At 44.9% G+C, this 19,069-nt stretch overlaps 1 protein-coding gene across 1 annotated transcript; it reads right to left on the minus strand.

The window, feature by feature from the left end:
- Nucleotides 1-14,256: 14,256 nt before the first annotated feature.
- Nucleotides 14,257-17,929, minus strand: FIBIN (fin bud initiation factor homolog). Its single transcript, XM_024214860.2, has one exon. It carries the CDS (start codon nt 16,808-16,810, stop codon nt 16,172-16,174), a length of 639 nt encoding a protein of 212 aa, XP_024070628.2. The 5' UTR covers nt 16,811-17,929; the 3' UTR covers nt 14,257-16,171.
- Nucleotides 17,930-19,069: the final 1,140 nt, after the last annotated feature.

A 19,069-nucleotide genomic window follows, 5' to 3' on the forward strand; every position in this document is an offset into this window, starting at 1 on the left:
AGAAAAGATCTCCAAGGCCATGAAGGACAGAGGCCATAACAGGGACACACAGCAGTGCCGCGTGAAAATTAAGGAGCTAAGGCAAGCCTACCACAAAGCCAGAGACGCAAACGGAAGGTCCGGGGCTGAGCCGCAAACATGCCGCTACTACGAGGAGCTGCATGCCATTCTAGGGGGTGCAGCCACCACTAGCCCAAGCATGTGCTATCAGTCCCTCGCTGGAAACAGGGAAGCGGGTTCGGCGGACGAGGAAGATGAGGATGGAGAGAACATAGATAGCTCACAGCAGCAAGGAAGCGGAGAAACCAGTTACCCCAACAGCCAGGATATGTTTGTCACCCTGGACTTGGAACCAGTAACCCCCGAACTCACCCAAGACCCTGAGGGCACACAGGGGACCTCTGGTGAGTGTACCTTTGTAAATATTACACATGGTTTAAAAACAAGCGTGTTTAATGATTAATGATTAATTTGCCCTGGCAATCGCGGCCAGTACAGCTACTGGAAAAGTCTGTTAACGTGTATGGGGATGGAGCGGAAATCCTCCAGGGACATCTCCAGAAAGCTCTCCTTCATGTACTCCCAAAGCCTTTGCAAAAGGTTTCTGGGGAGGGCTGCCTTATCCCGTCCGCCATGGTAGGACACTTTACCACGCCAGGCCAGTAGCACGTAGTCTGGAATCATTGCACAACAAAGCATGGCAGCGTATGGTCCCGGTGTTTGCTGGCATGCAGACAACATCCATTCCTTATCGCTCTTTGTTATCCTCAGGAGAGTGATATCATTCACGGTCACCTGGTTGAAATGGGGCGATTTTATTAAGGGGACATTCAGAGGTGCCCCTTCCTGCTCTGCTGAACAGAAATATTCCCCGCTGTTATCCACGCGGTGGGGGGGAGGGGTGAAGTGACCATCCCAGAGAATTGGGTGTGTGGGGGAGGGGAGTTAGTTGGGTTTGTGCTGCATGTTAAACCTGAAATCGCAGCCCCATTTTAAATGGCCAACCAAACGGGTGCTTGGTATGGGAAGTGAGGGCAGTACTGTTTGAAACCATCCCCACATGTTAAGAAGGTTAAAAAAGCCCAAAGACTGTATGTCTTACCATGGCTGCCTGCAAGCTGAAATCTGTGTCCTGGCACTGCGTGAGTGATCTCTCACACCAAACCAGGAGACTCTCAATATAAGAGGAAAAATGCGACCTTGTAACGAAAGCACATGTGCTGTGTGATGTTGTGAACAGCAAAATCTAACGTGAAAGAGTGTACCCATTGTTCTCTAAAATGTATCTTTTTTAACCACCTCTCCCTTCTCCACCAGCTGCAAATCTTACTCCTTCGCAGAGGCTAGTGAATATTCGAAGAAGGAAGCGAAGGACGCGTGACGAAATGTTTACTGAACTACAGACTGCCTCCCACGCTGACAGAGCACAGCAGAATGCGTGGAGGCAGTCAATGACTGATTTTAAAAAAGCCCAATATGAGCGAGAGGAGAGGTGGCGTGCTGAATCGCGGGCTGAAGAGGAGAAGTTGCGTGCTCAAGAGGAGAAGTTGCGTTCTGAAACGCGGGCTGAAGAGGAGAGGTGGCGTCAACTTGTACTCAGAAAGCAAGAGTCGATGCTCCGGCTGCTGGAGCATCAAAGTGATATGCTCCTGCGTATGGTTGAGCTGCAGGAAAGGCAGCAGGAGCAGAGACCGCCGCTACAGCCCCTCTGTAACCAACAGCCCTCCTCCCCAAGTCCCATTGCCTCCTCACCAGACGCCCAAGAACACGGTGGGGGGGCCTCCGGCACCCAATCACTCCAGCCTAGATGATTTCCAGTGCAATAAGTTTTAAAGTGCACTGTGTCTTTTTCCTTCCCTCCTCCCCCACCCATCCAGGCCTACCTTTGCAATTATCCCCCTAGTTGTGTGCTGAATTAATAAAGAATGCATGAATGTGAAGTAACAATGACTTTATTGCCTCTGCAAGTGGTGCTCGAAGGGGGGAGGGTAGTAGGGGAGGGTGGGGTGGTTGGTTTGCAGGGAAGTAGAGTTAACCGGGTGGGGGGGGGAGGGGCGGAGGGTTCACCAAGGAGAAACAAACAGAAGTTTCACTCCGTAGCCTGGCCAGTCACAAAACTGGTTTTCAACGCTTCTCTGATGCGCACCGCGCCCTGCTGTGCTCCTCTAACCGCCCTGGTGTCTGGCTGCGCGTAATCAGCGGCCAGGCGATTTGCCTCAACCTCCCACCCCGCCATAAATGTCTCCCCCTTACTTTCACAGATATTGTGGAGCGCACAGCAAGCAGCAATAACAATGGGGATATTCTTTTCTCTAAGGTCTGAGCGAGTCAGTAAGCTGCGCCAGCGCGCTTTTAAACGGCCAAATGCACATTCCACCACCATTCGGCACTTGCTCAGCCTGTAGTTGAACAGGTCCTGACTACTGTCCAGGCTGCCTGTGTACGGCTTCATGAGCCATGGCATTAAGGGGTAGGCTGGGTCCCCAAGGATAACGATAGGCATTTCAACATCCCCAATGGTTATTTTCTGGTCCGGGAAGAAAGTCCCTTCCTCCAGCTTTCGAAATAGAAGAGACTGCCTGAAGACGCGAGCATCATGTACCCTTCCCGGCCAGCCCACGTTGATGTCGGTGAAACGTCCCTTGTGATCCACCAGGGCTTGCAGCAGCATTGAAAAGTACCCCTTGCGGTTTATGTAGTCGGTGGCTTGGTGCGCCGGTGCCAAGATAGGGATATGGGTTCCGTCTATCGCCCCACCACAGTTTGGGAATCCCATTGCAGCAAAGCCATCCACTATGGTCTGCACATTTCCCAGAGTCACTACCCTTGATATCACCAGGTCTCTCATTGCCCTGGCAACTTGGATCACAGCAGCCCCCACAGTAGATTTGCCCACTCCAAATTGATTCCCCACTGACCGGTAGCTGTCTGGCGTTGCAAGCTTCCACAGGGCTATCGCCACTCGCTTCTGCACTGTGAGGGCTGCTCTCATCCTGGTATTCTGGCGCTTCAGGGCAGGGGAAAGCAAGTCACAAAGTTCCATGAAAGTGCCCTTACGCATGCGAAAGTTTTGCAGCCACTGGGCATCGTCCCAGACCTGCAACACGATGCGGTCCCACCAGTCTGTGCTTGTTTCCCGGGCCCAGAATCGGCGGTCCACGGCATGAACCTGCCCCAGTAACACCATGATTTCCACATTGCTCGGGCCTGTGCCTTGTGAGAGGTCCATGTCAATTTCCTCATCACTATCGTCACCGCGCTGCAATCGCCTCCTCCTCAGCTGGTCCTGGTTTTGCTTTGGCATGTCCAGGAGGCTCTGCATATACTCGAGGACAATGCGCGTGGTGTTCATAGTGCTCATAATTGCCACGGTGATCTGAGCGGGCTCCATGATCCCAGTGCTGGCTATGGCGTCTGGTCTGAAAAAAGGCGCGAAAGTAGTATCTGACGGACCAGGGGAAGAAGGGAGGGAGGGAGAGAGGGAGAGAGGGAGGGAGGGAGGGGCGAGTGACGACATGGCGTACAGGTACAGGGAATTAAAATCAAGAAAGGTGGCTTTGCATCAGGGAGAAACACAAACAACTGTCACACAGAATGGCCCCCCCCAAAGATTGAACTCAAAAGCCTGGGTTTAGCAGGAGGGAGGGGGGAAGCAAATGAATACAGAATAAATCTATTTTTTACATCTTAAGACGACAGTGCAGCATGACTGATAGCCCTTGGCATTTTCTGGGTGCTTGGCAGCAAATACTGGGCGCTTGGCAGTTAGCCTTCAGGTCTATTGCACCATCTGATACCCACTGCAGTATGACAACGATGGATACCAGTCGTAATATACTATCTTCTGCCCAAAAGGCAAGGGGTTGCTGCTGTGTAGCAATCTAGCCCCACGTCTGCCAGCCCCATGTCTGCCAGCACCCAGATCGCCATCGGCCTCTTCTGGGTGCTTAGCAGACAATACTGGGCACTTGGCAGAAAATAGCATACTACGACTGTGCTAACGTGCAATGAGCCAACAGGGCGCGTGTCAGAAAATAGCATACTACAACTGATAACCATCATTGTCTGCCCGGGTGCCCATGATCGACAGCCACTGCAGTACGACGACGACAGATACCAGTCATAATATACCATCTTCTACCAAAAGGCAAGGGGCTGGTGCAGTGCAGCCCCACGGCTGCCAGCCCCACAGCTGCCCGCACCCAGATCGCCAATGAAGGCTACCAGTCATGCTGCACCGTCTACCGCCAAAAGGCAGTAAGCTGCTGCTGCTGTTTAGCAATGCAGTCCCACGTTTGCCGGCACCCGGAAGACATATGGTGACGGTGAGCTGAGCTGAGCGGGCTCAATGCTTGGCGTGGTATGTTGTCTGCACAGGTAACCCAGGTAAAAAGGCGCGAATCTATTGTCTACCGTTGCTGTGACGGCGGGGGAGGGGCCTGACGCAATGTACCCAGAACCCCCCGCGGCACTGCTTTGCATCATTCGGGCATTGCAATATCAACCCATAATTCCAATGGGCGCCGGAGACTCCGGGAACTGTGGGATAGGTACCATAGTGCAATGCGCCGGAAGTCGACGCTAGCCTCGGTACTGTGGACGCGGTCCGCCGACTTCATGCACTTAGAGCATTTTATGTGGGGACACACACAATCGGCTGCATACAACCGGTTTCTATAAAACCGGCTTCTATAAATCCGACCTAATTTTGTAGTGTAGACATACCCTAGGTGACAGGCATTCTGAGAGGGAGTGTGCCTGCTACTACTCTCCTTTCCACAGGCGCTGACTTTCCAATGTGCTGGGGGTTGCTCGACCCCAGGCCCTGTCCCGACCCCTTCCCCAAGGCCCCGCCCCTGCTCCATCCCCAACCTTGCCTCTTCCTGCCCTGTTCCACCCCCTCCTCCGAGCATGCCGTGCCCTCGCTCCTCCCGCCTTCTTCCCCAGAGCCTCCTGCACACCGCAAAACAGCTGATTGCGGCAGGTGGGAGACCCTGGGAGAGAGGGGGAAGTGCTGATTGGCAGGGCCCGTTGGCGGGCGGGAGACACTTGGGGAAAGAGGGGAGCCGATAATGAGGTTGCTGGTGGATGCTCAGTACACACCACTTTTTCCCCATGGGTGCTCCAGCTCCAGAGCACCCATGGAGTCGGCGCCTATGCTCCTTTCTGCAGTGCAACCTGCTCACCTGTGTGCTCTGTTCCCACTCTAGCATGACTCTACCCACTATGAGGTACCTAACACCTTCAAGGGTATAAGGAGGGAGCTGCCCTGCCGTGATCCTAAGAATCCTCATTCATGCAAATAGTCGATTGACTTCAATACATGAGTGTTTGGGTTTGCAGGATCAGCAGTATATTTGTAAGGAAAAGTGACTCAATTCTATTTTTAATTTAGAGCAAAAGGTAGCCTTGTGCACTAAAACTGGGCCTGAGTCACCTCAGTGTTACTGCAGTTTTACACTGGCATAAGGCCTTTGAATTCAATGGAGTTACACTGGTGTAAAATGAGTAATGCAGTGCTGAATCAGGCCCATAGTGTCCACTTACCATCTCCTCTCTTTGATATTTGAATGTCTTTTTAGGTCTGTTTCAAGCTGAATATGGCAATGATCTTGTATCAAACATTTGTATTTGTTTCAATATACAGAACTGATTAGAATGAGGCCTTCCCCTGGGAAGTAGATGAGTTTTACAGTAGATGAGTAAAAGAGCCAACTCCTTTTTGCTGGCCTAGGAAAATTTTTGTTAGGTTTACCCAGAATTCCGAATACTCAAGCCAAGCAGTCTACTGCTGCTCTGAAGAAGCAGAAATCTGGTTATCAGATTTGCTAGATCACTTGCATGTTCTTAAAGATAAAAGTCTTCTTAAAATATTAATCATTTATGTGATTCAATAGACTAACAAATGGCAGCTGGTGCTGTTGACCGAAACAGGGGAATGTCTCGGTCTCAAGTTCGTCTCCTACCCGTATCTATCACCGGGGGTTTGTAATTTACATAAAACTTAACAAATAAAGATGCAGTGAAGGTTTATTTAAAAGGAGGCAAGGACTCCCAAAGCGATAACCAGTTAATAACCAATAGATAATAAAAACAAGGCAGGCTGTACAATAAGGAGACTTTGCCCACAGATAAGGGATGATTACAATACCATCTCTTGCAGCTTGATTCACTGATGTTCTTTTCTCCTCAGGGTGGTACCGCACAACAGGAAGCAGGATCTTGCAGCAGGATCAGATGATTGTTCTTTCAGGTAAACTGCTAAATCCCTCCCGCTCCCTGAATCTGCGTCGTCGTGTGTGCAGTGAGCGAATCCTATGGTAGATGGATCAGATGCGTGTAGTAAGTCAGTCCCCTCCTCAAGTAACCCGTGTAGGGTGAATGGCCTACCCTTAATTGCCTGTTCTGTACTCTACCACTCAGACGGGCGGCCCCGATCTGATCTGCGCACTGCCTTATATAGACACTAGGTTACTAGGCAGATTAAATGATTGACAGCTGCTGTCTTTCCTGCCTAAACAGAAATAGGCGCCAAACTAGACCAAGGGGAGGGACAAGGTCAACAAAAATGGATGCCTTATTGTCCTTTTGAGGATTCAAGATGGCCTTAGAATTTATTATTCTATGCTATGTATTATTTAATACACAATCCAAGATTAAACTGAGGCTTGACATCACATAGCATTTAGAAATAAGTCACCTTATTATGATATGTCACCCAAAAGCACAACTAGCAATTTTAGGATACAACAACACGTTAAGAGCTACTGCAGAACCTTTATGGATGTTATGGTGTTATAGATGGCTTGCCAGACAAAGTGTACACATTAATGTGATATGTAAGTAGTTAGTGACATCTTTCTAGCTGATGTTAGTGAATCCAGGATATGAAATTCATAGTTGACTGAACAGTGGATAAATTCTCCAGATAAATGACTGTATTGTTACAAGATCTGTTGATAGTACAATGGTTTCCTGGATTTAATTCTTTTCCTAAAGACTCAGTGTTCCTGGTTTTTAACATCAGTTTCCTACTGTAGCTTGTTTTAAGGTTAGTCTAAAAAAAATCAAATGAAAAATGTATAACATGGTATAGAGTGTATTAATAATAGATTTGTATATTCTGGTTAAATAACTGACAGTGGGACCTGACATTCAAAATTAGTGGTAGCAGAAGTGACGATGTAAACTTTGAAGAAGCTAGAAATGGGCCATTAGGTACTGATATTAAAAGCAGTCTGAACAGACAGATAGACGGACACATTTGTGCATACTACATCTGTTAAGAACAAAATCAAAATTTAAGAAGAAGAAAAAAATGTGTATAGTGTTTGTGCTTAGGGCTTAGTTTTTCCTTAGCAGTCCCTCCCAAATGGGTACTACACACTCAAAGTAAAGATAAATTCTGCTGCACATACTTCAGTTACTTCCTTCTCCTACTAGCACATCCCTCAAGACATCCATAGAGCTTTGTTCTTACCAGATGATGAGCAACCTCAACCTCCTTTGGAATGGGTCCTCTTCCACAGTCAAAGGGTCATAATGGTCATGCACAAACCCTATTGAGTTTTGTGGGAGTTTCATATATGGGTTGTGGGTATGTATTGAGATTATGCATAAAAGTGTGTATGTATGTGTTTGCAGGAATGAGGTTTAAGGCTGTATCAAGTCTTTTAACCTGGACTTCAATTCAGACAAGTATTTGCCCTATACAAAGGAAGAGTCTACACATTTTTACTCCCACAAGTAGTCCTGACTTACATGAGTAGTCTCATTGAAGCCCATAGGACTGCTGGTCTGATTGGTGTCTACTAATGCAATTATATGTTTGTAGGATTAGAGCCTAACACAATTAATCTGAACTGAATGTACACATTATGTGCAATATGAGTGAGTAAATATTACAAAAAGAATCTTATATTATTCATTTTATTTTATGTAGCTTCAATGATGCATTTATTTGCATATATATGTTTAGTGCAAAGTATGTTGGATTACAGAGGGCATAAGGATCGTATTTCAGTGTGAAAATATCAAAATATGAAACTAACTGGGAAGAAATTAAACTGAGTTTATATGTTAATGCATCACATATCATAAACGAAATTTATATTAAACTAGGACAGATTCTAATTCTTAAGGAAGGTCAGGTTCTGGTGTCTCAAGAAGTTTATCATGTCCTTCTAAGCCTAGATGTTATCAAAGAACTATTCAGTAATATCAAAACAATTTACATGAAGGATCTTTTTTGTCACTGTCCAGGTATGTGGCTATTAAGCTCTCAAATAACCATTATAAGGAAAATAAGTGATGATTAAAAACTAAGGGCCTGATCCACAGCTCTTTGAGGTTTTTCTATTGACTTCAGTGGGCTAAATTGTGTAAATTATGGTGGTCATATATTTGTAGGAAGAGATGATTTATTAAGGAGCCTGAAAAACCTCTTGAAACATTGACAGTCTGTTTATTGTAAAATGTGTTATTACCAGTGAAACAAAATTTATGATGGCAACTGCTGCTGCAGTAAAATGTGGAATGTGTAATATGAAATATGGAAAGTGTATGGAAAATATTATTTAAGTATGAGAATTCTTCTGTCATCCGACACTTGCCAATCTTAACTCCGAATTATGACTTTCTCTCTAAGCCAACCTTCCCTACAGATTGTTTTCTCTCCAAAATAAGTTCAAACATGACCAACTGCTCTCACATGGAAAAAAGGTTCGGCATGTGTTTCTAAGTAAGAACATAAGAATGGCCATACTGGGCCAGACCAATGGTCCATCTAGCCCACGATCCTGTCTTCTGACAGTGGCCAATGCCAGGTACTTCAAAGGGAATGACCAGAACAAGGCAATTAACGAGTGATCCATCCCATCATTCAGTTCCAGTTTCTGGCAGTCAGAGGTTTAGCGACACCCAGAGCATTAGGTTGCATCTCTGATCATCTTGCTTAATAGCCTTTGGTGGACCTATCCTCCATGAACTTATCTAATTCTTTTTTTAACCCAGTTATAGTTCTGGTCTTTACAACCTCCCCTGCAATGAGTTCCATAGGTTGACTGTGTGTTGTGTGAAGTACTTCTTTTTGTTTGTTTTAAAACTGCTGCCTATTAATTTCATCGAATGACCCCTAGTTCTTGTGTTATGTAAAAGGGTAAATAACACTTCCTTATTCACTTTCTTCACATCACTCATGACTTTATAGACCTCTATCATATCCCCCTCCCTCAATCGTCTCTTTTCCAAGCTGAACAGTCCCAGTCTTTTAAATCTCTTCTCATATGGAATCATTTTTGTTGCCCTTTTGTATCTTTTCCAATTCTAATATATCTTTTTTGAGATGGGGCAACCAGAACTGCATGCAGTATTCAAGATGTGGGCGCACCATGGATTTATATAGTGGCATTATGATATTTACTGTCTTCTTATCTGTCCCTTTCCTAATGGTTCCTAACATTGTTAGCTTTTTTGATTACCACTGCACATTCAACAGATGTTTTCAGAGAACTATCTACAATGACTCCAAGGTCTCTTTCTCGAATGGTAATAGCTAATGTAAACCCCATCATTTTATATGTATTGTTGGGATTATGTTTTTCAATGTGCTTTACTTTTCATTTATCAACATTGAATTTCATCTGCCATTTTGTTGTCCAGTCTTCCAGTTTTGTGAGATCCCTTTTAATTGTTCAGTCTGCTTTAGACTTAACTAATGAAAGTAATGAAGTAATGAAAAGGGATGTACGTACTGAACACAGTTGCCTTTTAAGAAGAAAAGGTGCACTTGGCATTGCATTTTCTAATGAGAGAATGCTAATGACATGTTGCAAACAACCATGGTACCTCTTCAAGGTTCAGCAGAACTCAAGTACAACTGCAATGTACAAGAATTTCCAAGACACACTGTTAGGAGCTATAATCAGTGATGAGCTGCCAAAAACTTAACAATCGGTTCCCTCCTCACCCCACGAGGGGGTCGTGGCCAACCCCCTGGGACTCCTGCCCCATCCACCCCCCCACATTCTTTGACGCCCCCCCTGGGACCCCTGCCCCATCCACCCCACTTCCCTGTCCCCTGACTGCCCCCCGCCGCCCCATCCAACCCCTCCTCTCATTCCTGATGGCCCCCCGGGACCCCTGCCCCATCCAACCACCCCTTCTCTCTGTCTCCTTACTTCCCCTGGAACCCCTGCCCCTGACTGCCTCCCACTGCCCCATCCAACCCCTGCTCCTTCCTGACTGTCCCCCTGGGACTCTTGCCCCCATTCAATCCCCCTGTTCCCTACCCTCTGACTGCCCCAACCCCTATACACCCCCCCCGAATTCCCCTGCCCTCTATCCAACACCCCCTTCCTGCTCCCTGCCCCCTTACCGAGCTGCCTGGAGGTGGCTGGCGGCACTACAGCCGTGCTGCGTCAGGCCGGGCCGGGCGGCTGGAGCTGGGGCCGGGGCTGGGCCGTGCAGCTGGAGCCGGGGCTGGGCTGTGTGGCCGGAGCCGGAGCCCGGCTGGGCCGCGCGGCTGGGGCCGGAGCCGGAGCCCGAGCCCGAGCCCGGCTGGGCCAGGTGGCTGGGGCCGGAGCCAGAGCTGGAGCCTGGCCGGGCGGCTGGAGCCGAGCCGAGCAGCTGGAGCCGGGCCACGCAGCGCCTGGAGCCGGGCCATGCTTGCTTCTTAGCCCTCCCAGGCTTCCCGCACGAACAGCTGATGCGGGGGGGGGGGGGGGGGGGGGGAAGGAGAAGTGGGGCGGAGCATTCTGGGGAGGAGGCGGAGCAGAGGTGAGCTGGGGGCGAGGCGGCGAGGCGAGCTGCTGGAGCTTTACCGGTTGTTAAATTTCGAAGCCCTTTTAGAACCACCGGTTCTAAAAGGGCTTCTAAATTTAACAACCGGTTCCTGCGAACTGGTGAGAACCGGCTCCAGCTCACCACTGGCTATAATATTTATGGAAGATAGATGTTCTCTTCTTTACAGCTTTGTTCCTTAAACTTGGAATTCTCCAGTTGTTAACTGATGTTGTAAGCAAGAAGACTATGAAGAAAATGAAAAAAATCACAATGTTATTTTCTTTTCTAATAACTACACTGGTAAAACATGGAAAAAGTGTGTGGATGGTTTATGTGGCAGGTTCTCTATTTGTGTCAGTGAGGCATACATTTCAGGAACTGAACATAGACCCATACTTTGCTTGTTTTATGGCTAATAGTTGGGCAAAGATTCAGGAAACAAATTTTCTTAACAATTTTTAGGCAAACTATGTTTTTGCAGTTAGACAAATTCTAAGCATAATGTTTACTTCATTATTCATAGCTGTCAAATTTCTTTCACTGAGGGTTCCATATGCAACCCACAAAAACAAGGATTTTCTGAGCTAAGGCTAAGAATCAGATTATGCTCTGTCCTTAGCTCACCCTGTTGACTACTACCTTACTGTACACAGTGTAATGATCTTAGAGTGTCTTTTTCTCTTTTCAGGCGCCAATCTTGATGAATTGCTGTGCACGGCTATGGATATGAGCCCAGTTTAAGCAATTTCCACACACCAAGTCTTTCAGAGCCACCCCGTATCTTTAAAATAGTTCTCCTCCCCTCTGAATGTTGTATCTCTGAGAAGAAAATACCTAAGGTACAAGAATGTTTAGGACATAGAACTGACTCCAGATGTAAGCTACGCGAGGGGGATAAAAACAGTCTATTTACTGACTTAGAGCATCATCTGTAAAGTTTTGGGGCTGAGTGAGTTAAGGCCTCCTTCAAAACTACAGTAACAAGTAAGCTTCTTTATGATAGTTCCAGATATATGATTTGCTTAAAAAAATAACTCCATCACCTGACTCCATCTGCTCTTCAACAAACTGATAAAACACCAGCTTTGAAATGAGCTGTAGTGGGTGGGATAGAGTCATAACAGAAAAAGGCAGCTTGCTCTTAATTCAGCCTATTACTTTTTTTTTAAAATGATTGAGCGCCATATGGGCTGCAATATTTTGACATAACGGTATGAGTTACTAAGTAGAAGTAACTGCTGCAATCATTCAGTAAGGTCCCTTATTTAAAATCCTCAAGAAATGTTCAGCGAGAAGCTTGAAAGTATATGTTAACCCCTTCAACATACATACCCAGGAGTTTAAAAACAGAGGACCAGACACACAGTTGCTGTAACTTGGTACACCAGCTGAAGATCTGGCCCTAGATCAAAACAAGAAAAGCAAGTAGACTACAAAGTGAACTGCAATCCTCTGTCATTTTTAAAAGGCCTTAATTGTAATTTTAAGGGCCCTAAGAAGCCAGACAAAATCACTGATGATCCAGTCCTGCAAACACTTTGTACCAGTACAGTTTACCACTGACTTCAGTGGAATTACTTGCTGTAGTAAATTCTATACCCATTGCTAAGGCTTTTTAACCAGTCCAAACCCCTGCACTGAAGCATTTATAATGGTTTTTAAATGGTTGTATCAGCTTAGTTTGTGCCTACACATTTATTGACACAAACTGAACAGATATACACCCAGTTTAAATACATTTAAGTGTTCATCCACGGTTTTGCATCGGGTTAACTAAATTGGTTCAAAATGACACCTTTAGATAAACAGGTGAACTTTTTATAATCCAGACCTAAGTGTTGGCAGAATCAACCCCCCATTTTATTTGGTACTCATCTTAAAAATGGCAGAGTAGAATTTTTTCAAACTTTAGATAAGCAACATTGTGTTAATGACTTAACATTGTGCTATGGCCTGATTTGCCATTCCAATCTGGAGTATATTTAAAAACATTTTTGCTGAGATATAAATATCCAATGGAGAGATTTGTCACAGAAACTTGATCACACTAGCATGAATTTCAAATAACTTTAGGTGTATATACATACACAGGGACATTGATCTGAATGTGCAGTTATACCAAACATCCCTGTATAATTCCTGCTTTGGAAGTAGCTACTCTGCAAGCCTTTACCTTCTTGACATTGTGCTGTGTATTGCTGGATTGCTTGGAAGGACCAAATAACATTGTGCTACCAACAAATCCTCTCCATAGTACAGCTAAACCAATTTAACGTAAGCTATGTTCAAGAGAACTGTGTCTGAGACGATCTTTCTTGTAGGGTCTGAATAGAGGTATAAAATGGTTTTAATAACCCGTAGTGTGGATTCAAGCCATGTTTGGCACCTCACTTCCCTTAATAAGGTTTACAGATGATATTGTGGCCAGTGACTTATTAAATTGAGACTCTAAAACTCAAGCTTGAATACTGTTTTCCAAAAAGCTGAGAGGGGAGAGGCCATGGAGTGAGCCTTTACATTAAATTTAAAAGCAAAAGGCTAAATTCATCTCTGGGGTGACTCTATTGGCTCAGTGGAGCTACAAAGTTATTCTTAAATAATCTTAGTACAAATGGAGTTATAGTACAGATGTATTTGGCACAAAATTCTAAGCAGATGAGATAAAGAAAGATAGGAAAGACAGTGAATTATGAATTAATTCCCCAAGTTCTTTGAGGTATGGTCACTAGCCTAGCTCAAAAATATTGGTGAGAAAGAATAGTGTGGACTCAAAAGCAAAACACCACAAATAGTAAGTATATTGCCTTTAGGGACAGCTTCTACCACCTTTTCTCACATTAAGTAATATCTTACTCTGTGAACAGTCCCATTGAAGTGAATGAGCAGCATTTTCAAAGAGGCCTTAATGCCGGATTTCCAAAGGTTTTTAGGCACCTAAAGATACAGATAGGCACTTAGTAGGATTTTTAAAAGTGCCTAGATGCCTACCTCTCATTGATCTAATGAGAATTAGGTGCCTATGTGCTTTTGAAAATCCCATTAGGCACCTATCTGCATTTTTAGGTGTCAAATACCATTGAAAATCTGTCCCTGACTGAGCACTTTTGAAAAATTTACCAAATGACACTAGTTGTAGAGTAAGGTACTGCTAAATATGAGTATGGTTGGCAGAATTGGGCCCTACATGTTTACAAAACAACTTTTGTTGCAACTCCATAAAGTTGCAAATTCTATATGTTGATTTTTTAACGGGTGTGAGCGCCAAAGAATCTGCCGTAGCCACTTTCTTTTTAGCATTACTTGCATTGAGCAATTGTGTGCTGAAGAATTTTATATTTTTTAGTAAAAAGCAAATTCTCACTAGGTAGGCACTTCATATTCCAGCAGTTTTGCTGAAAAGATATGTTTGACAACCTTGTGATTAAAATCAAGTATAGACTCATATAGAACCATAAAAGAAAATGTGTGCTTCAATTTTGTGTTCAAATATTTATTAAAACACCACATGAACAATTATTATTTTCACCCAAACAGTGATCCTGCCGGCAGTACCAGTAATGCAGTAGCTAATATTCCACCCAATTGATTAAACACCGATGGTAGTAAAGATTAAACCATAATGCAAAGACCTGCTATGCACTTTTGCTATTGTCTAGGAACACAAATAATTTTTAATAATAGATTAGCTAGCAAAAGTACAGAGGTAACCACAAATAAAAATCACTGTCTTGGAACAGATAAAACCTTTTATCGGGTTTAGAAAAATAAGACTCTAAAAGTCTAGGGTCTGATGCTACAAACACTACTGGGAGTAGTGCTTATTTCTGCTTTCCATTTCTTATTTAAAGTTACTCACGTGTGTAAGTTTTTGTAGGGTCTGAATCTCAAATGCCTTTTCAGCTGGCTCTTGGGGTTTGGTAACTTAGAGTCACATATTAACAAGCCTTAAAGAGTACAAGGTCTGCCAGAATGGTATCTTCTATCAAAACACAAATGAAAATCACAGCTTTAAATTATTTAGCAGAACAATATTTTACATAAGCAGAATATATGTGCTGTTAACAAACCAAGAAAGCTAAGGATTTATTAGCAGGCCAGAGGGCCTATATTTGAATAAGTAAAAAAAAAATCAAAACAAGAAAACAAAAGTGATTCAAGAAATCCATAGTCCAGTACATATGCATTTGAATATGGATCCAAAAAAGTACCTTGTTTTGTCCATATTTATAGTAGTTGAATCAAGAATCTATCTGGAAAAGATGACATTAGCTAATGGTAGAAAATCTAAAATGATAAGGTTACTTTATTGTAATCAGAGATGCACAATATAATACAGGGTATTTTTTTTAAATATTGGGACACTTAATTTAAACATACCTCTAAACTTCAGCTTCCTATACATGTGCTATTTGTTTACAATTTACAACCCATAACTTTAAAAAAAAAATAAACCAGAAATCAAATCTTATAAATACAGTCCCAGAAAGAAAGTTGTGTGTTAGTGGGAGGTACATAATAAAATCTACAGAACTTCAGAACCCACTCCATGTGTTATTAAAATGCAATTAGGACCTACTTTGAAAAAAACAAGGCCTAATCCTCTGCTGTTTGGTATCTTGTGCAGCTGTTTTATACCTATGCAAAGTCCTTGTAAATTGCTAGCAAAGGGCAGGTTACAGCACCTTTACTTCTATTGAGTAGCACCTTACTCTGTAAGTAAGCTTATTATTTTGAAATCAACAGAGTGCCTTCTGGAACAAGGTGCTGCTACTCACCATCAGTAAAGGTGGCAGACTCTGTGGTAGCATTTTATACTTACTTTGCATAGGTGTAGAGTGAGGACAGAAGTGCAAGGCAAGTAGAGTAGCAGGCCCATGATATTAACCCTTTAATAACACTGTCACAGCAATGTGCTAAATGTCCCCATTAACTGATATTTGCTTTTAATTTTTTTTCTATATTTAAACAAGATTTTATGGGGGGAATCCCTCATTTTGTGCTGATCGGAATGTTTGGCACCATGCGGGGCCAGACTGCAACCTTCTTGTTGGTGTTGAGCAGTTACCTGCAGGACTTCACTGGGACAAGTCCTGCCAGCAAATGCTCACTAACCTGCCTGATTCTCCACTGCCTTGTACCTGGGTCCTATAATTTGTGGCAGGGAGAGGCCCACGGGTGAATGCAAAGAGCATGGTGAAAAGCAGAGTCCCCCTCGCCATGATGGGCACCGAGGTGACTCTAGGCTTGTAAGTTAGGCTTGGTTTTGTCAATGCCACTTCCCCTCCAAGGAGAAGCCCCCAGCTGGGACGCCTGTGCTTACTGCTCCTAGTAGCCACCACAAGAAACTATTTCCCAACCCAGTGCCCAGGTCTCTGCTGCCCCACAGGCATCACCCTTTGAGATACTCGTTCCTGAGCCTGTTTAGCCTGGCATCATGGCTCCTGACGGTTAAGGAGAGCAGCTCATACTTATCCCGGAGCCCCGCGGAGATGTCCAGGGTCTCCGTGAGCAGGGCCCGGGTGTGGATGAGCATGGCCTGGAAGTCATCATTGAGGCGGCTCTCCTCCTTGCTCTCATGCTCCTGGCCCTGCCGGAACTTGCTCTCCAGCTCGGCCAGGGACTTGTCGGAGTTGGAGTAGGCATCGCCGATCTGGTGGGACTCCCTGCGCAGGTACTTGCCGTAGCTCTCCTCCCCGTCCAGGTCGTACGAGATGCTCCTGCTGATGCCCTCCAGCACCCGGCCCGCATCCTCCACCTGCCGGCCCAGGATGGTGAACTCCTCCCGCAGGGAGAGGCTGGGCCCGCCGCCCACCGGCCCCTGCTCCCCGCCCAGGCTGCAGCGCCGGTGCTCGCTTACCCTGAAGAGCAGCTGGCACTTCTCCGGGTCATCGTTCTCCTCGTAGTCGCCGTCCGGCACGAAGTAGTGGTGCAGAGTCCCGTTGGACATCTCCGGGTGCAAGGGACCGTCGAAATAGCCTCGGCACAGGCTGCCCAGGCAGCTGACCCACAGCAAGCGCAGCCCCAGCATCCCGGGGGCAGGAGTGAGCCAGAGGGGCTCGGAAGGGGCGCAGAGGGATCAGCTGGTCCGAGAGAGCAAACGTGCACAGGACCCTGCCCGGCTACCCCCCTGATCAGGGCAGCTTAGGGAGCCGCAGCAGCGAAGGCAGTCCGCTTCCTCCAGCCACTCCTCACAGACTCAGCATGCTTCATTAAAGGCACTGACTTGGCTCCAAGTTGCATCCAAGGCTCCCTAGCCAGAGGAGATCCCCTGGAAGATCCCCTACTGCCCTGACTTACGTCGGGGATCCCCCGCCCCTTTTCCAGGGCTCAAGCAAAACTTTGTGACTTTCTTCTTTTTTTCCCCTTCCCCCTCCTCTCTCTTGCCGATGAAATGTAGCAAAGCCGAGGGGGTGCAGAGGAAGGCTGAGATCAGATGTCTCCGGAGCCCCAGACTGAGCTCTTTGCTACTATTTCTTTCACATCTGGACTAGTAATGTGGAGCTTTGCTTTTGGCTAATGCTATCCCTAGGATCTCTCTGCTCTCAAATTACACCAGGGTTCCGTCACTTAAAAAGCCAAGAAGCGAGTTTGGAAAGAGTCCTTACAGTAGGACTCCCTTATTAAAGCCACAGTACCATGCATACGTGTGGGTCCATAAAGATCTGCCACTACTACCAATTCGTGTTGAAAAAGTAAATACGGTGTTCAAAGGGGAAAGTGTCACCAGTCATTAAACAAGTCAAAGTTTTGGCAGCAGTGAATATATTAGTTTGAAAAGATTAGCCAGAAATACCAAAAAGATTCCCTACTTAACTAGCATCTTCTCCCTTACAATCCCTGTAATTAACATTTCTTGAACACAGTCATTTGCAGAAACAGCAGTGTTTTATGTGCTTCCTTTTAAGTAAGAAGTTAACAGGCTTGATTATTGAAGGTAGAAAACAGGCTATACCCTCTCCACCCTTTAAAAATTGAGCAATCATAGTATTTTTTAAAGTGTTTCACTATAGTTCCATATAGGCTTCAAAGTGTGGAAAAATAAATACAGGATGAGAGGAGAGGTCTGGAAAGATAAAAAGAAGATATCTATTCTTTCAAAGCACACAGTTAATCACTGATAACAGGAAAGAGAAAATAAAGGATATAGAATAAAGCTTTAATATGATAAAACTTTCTAGGTTAAAGCTGAAAAATGAAATTTTATCTTATCAGGTAACATAAGACTATAAGGATGGCCATACTGGGTCAGACCAAAGGTCCATCTAGCTCAGTATCCTGTCTACTGACAGTGGCCAATGCCAGGGAATGAACAGAACAGGTAATTATCAAGTGATCCATTCCTCGTCTCCCAAACAGAGGTGAGGAACACCATCCCTGCCCATCCTGGCTAGTAGCCACTGACGGACCTATCTAATTTTCCATGAATGTATCTAGTTCTTTTTTGAACCCTGTTATAGTTTTGGCCTTCACAACATTCTCTGGCAAAGAGTTCCATAAGTTGACTGTGCATTGTGTAAAGAAATACTTCCTTTTCTTTGTTTTAAACCTGCCTCCTATTAATTTCATCGAATGACCCCTAGTTCTTGTGTTATGAGAAGGGGTAAATAATACTTGCTTATTTACTCTCTCCACCCTAGTCATGATTTTATAGACCTCTAACATATCCCCCCTTAGTCGTCTCTTTTCCAAGCTGAAAAGTCCCAGTCTTATTAATCTCTCGTCATATGGAAGCTGTTCCTTATCATTTTTGTTGCCCTTTTCTATAATTCCAATATATCTTTTTTGAGATGGGGCAACAACATCTGCACACAGTATTCAAGATAACCTGTTTTTGTATGAAAAGCTGGGTGCATTTTTGGGAAAAGTTTTGAAAAATAGTTATATTTCTCTTCTGGGGCAAAAATACACATTTGAATTTCTTTTAATCAATCACTATTCTGGCTGGTTTCAGCAGTTAGGTTACTGGGGATGGTGGCTAGTGTGTAACCAGTTTTTAATTGTCAGTGGAAGTCTCAAGCTAAGAATAAGGTAAGAAGAAATTCAGCATATATATGCTCTGGAATTGCCCCACCTCTGTTAAGGTGGTCCCTTTGACATAAATATTTCAGCTATAGACCAGTGTTGAACCTTTCTGCATGTTATAAGGTTCTCAGGCACTTGGGACCTGATCCAGCTCCCATTGACTGAACTGGGAGTTGTATTGGGCCCTCTGCATTTCTCATAACTATTTTGGTCATTTAGGCCCAGATCCACAATGATACTTAGTCACTTAAGTCTCGAGCTTAGG

Source organism: Terrapene carolina, unplaced genomic scaffold (assembly GCF_002925995.2).
Source record: "Terrapene carolina triunguis isolate 2854851 unplaced genomic scaffold, T_m_triunguis-2.0 Scaffold96, whole genome shotgun sequence".
NCBI classification, from domain to species: Eukaryota; Metazoa; Chordata; order Testudines; family Emydidae; genus Terrapene; species Terrapene triunguis.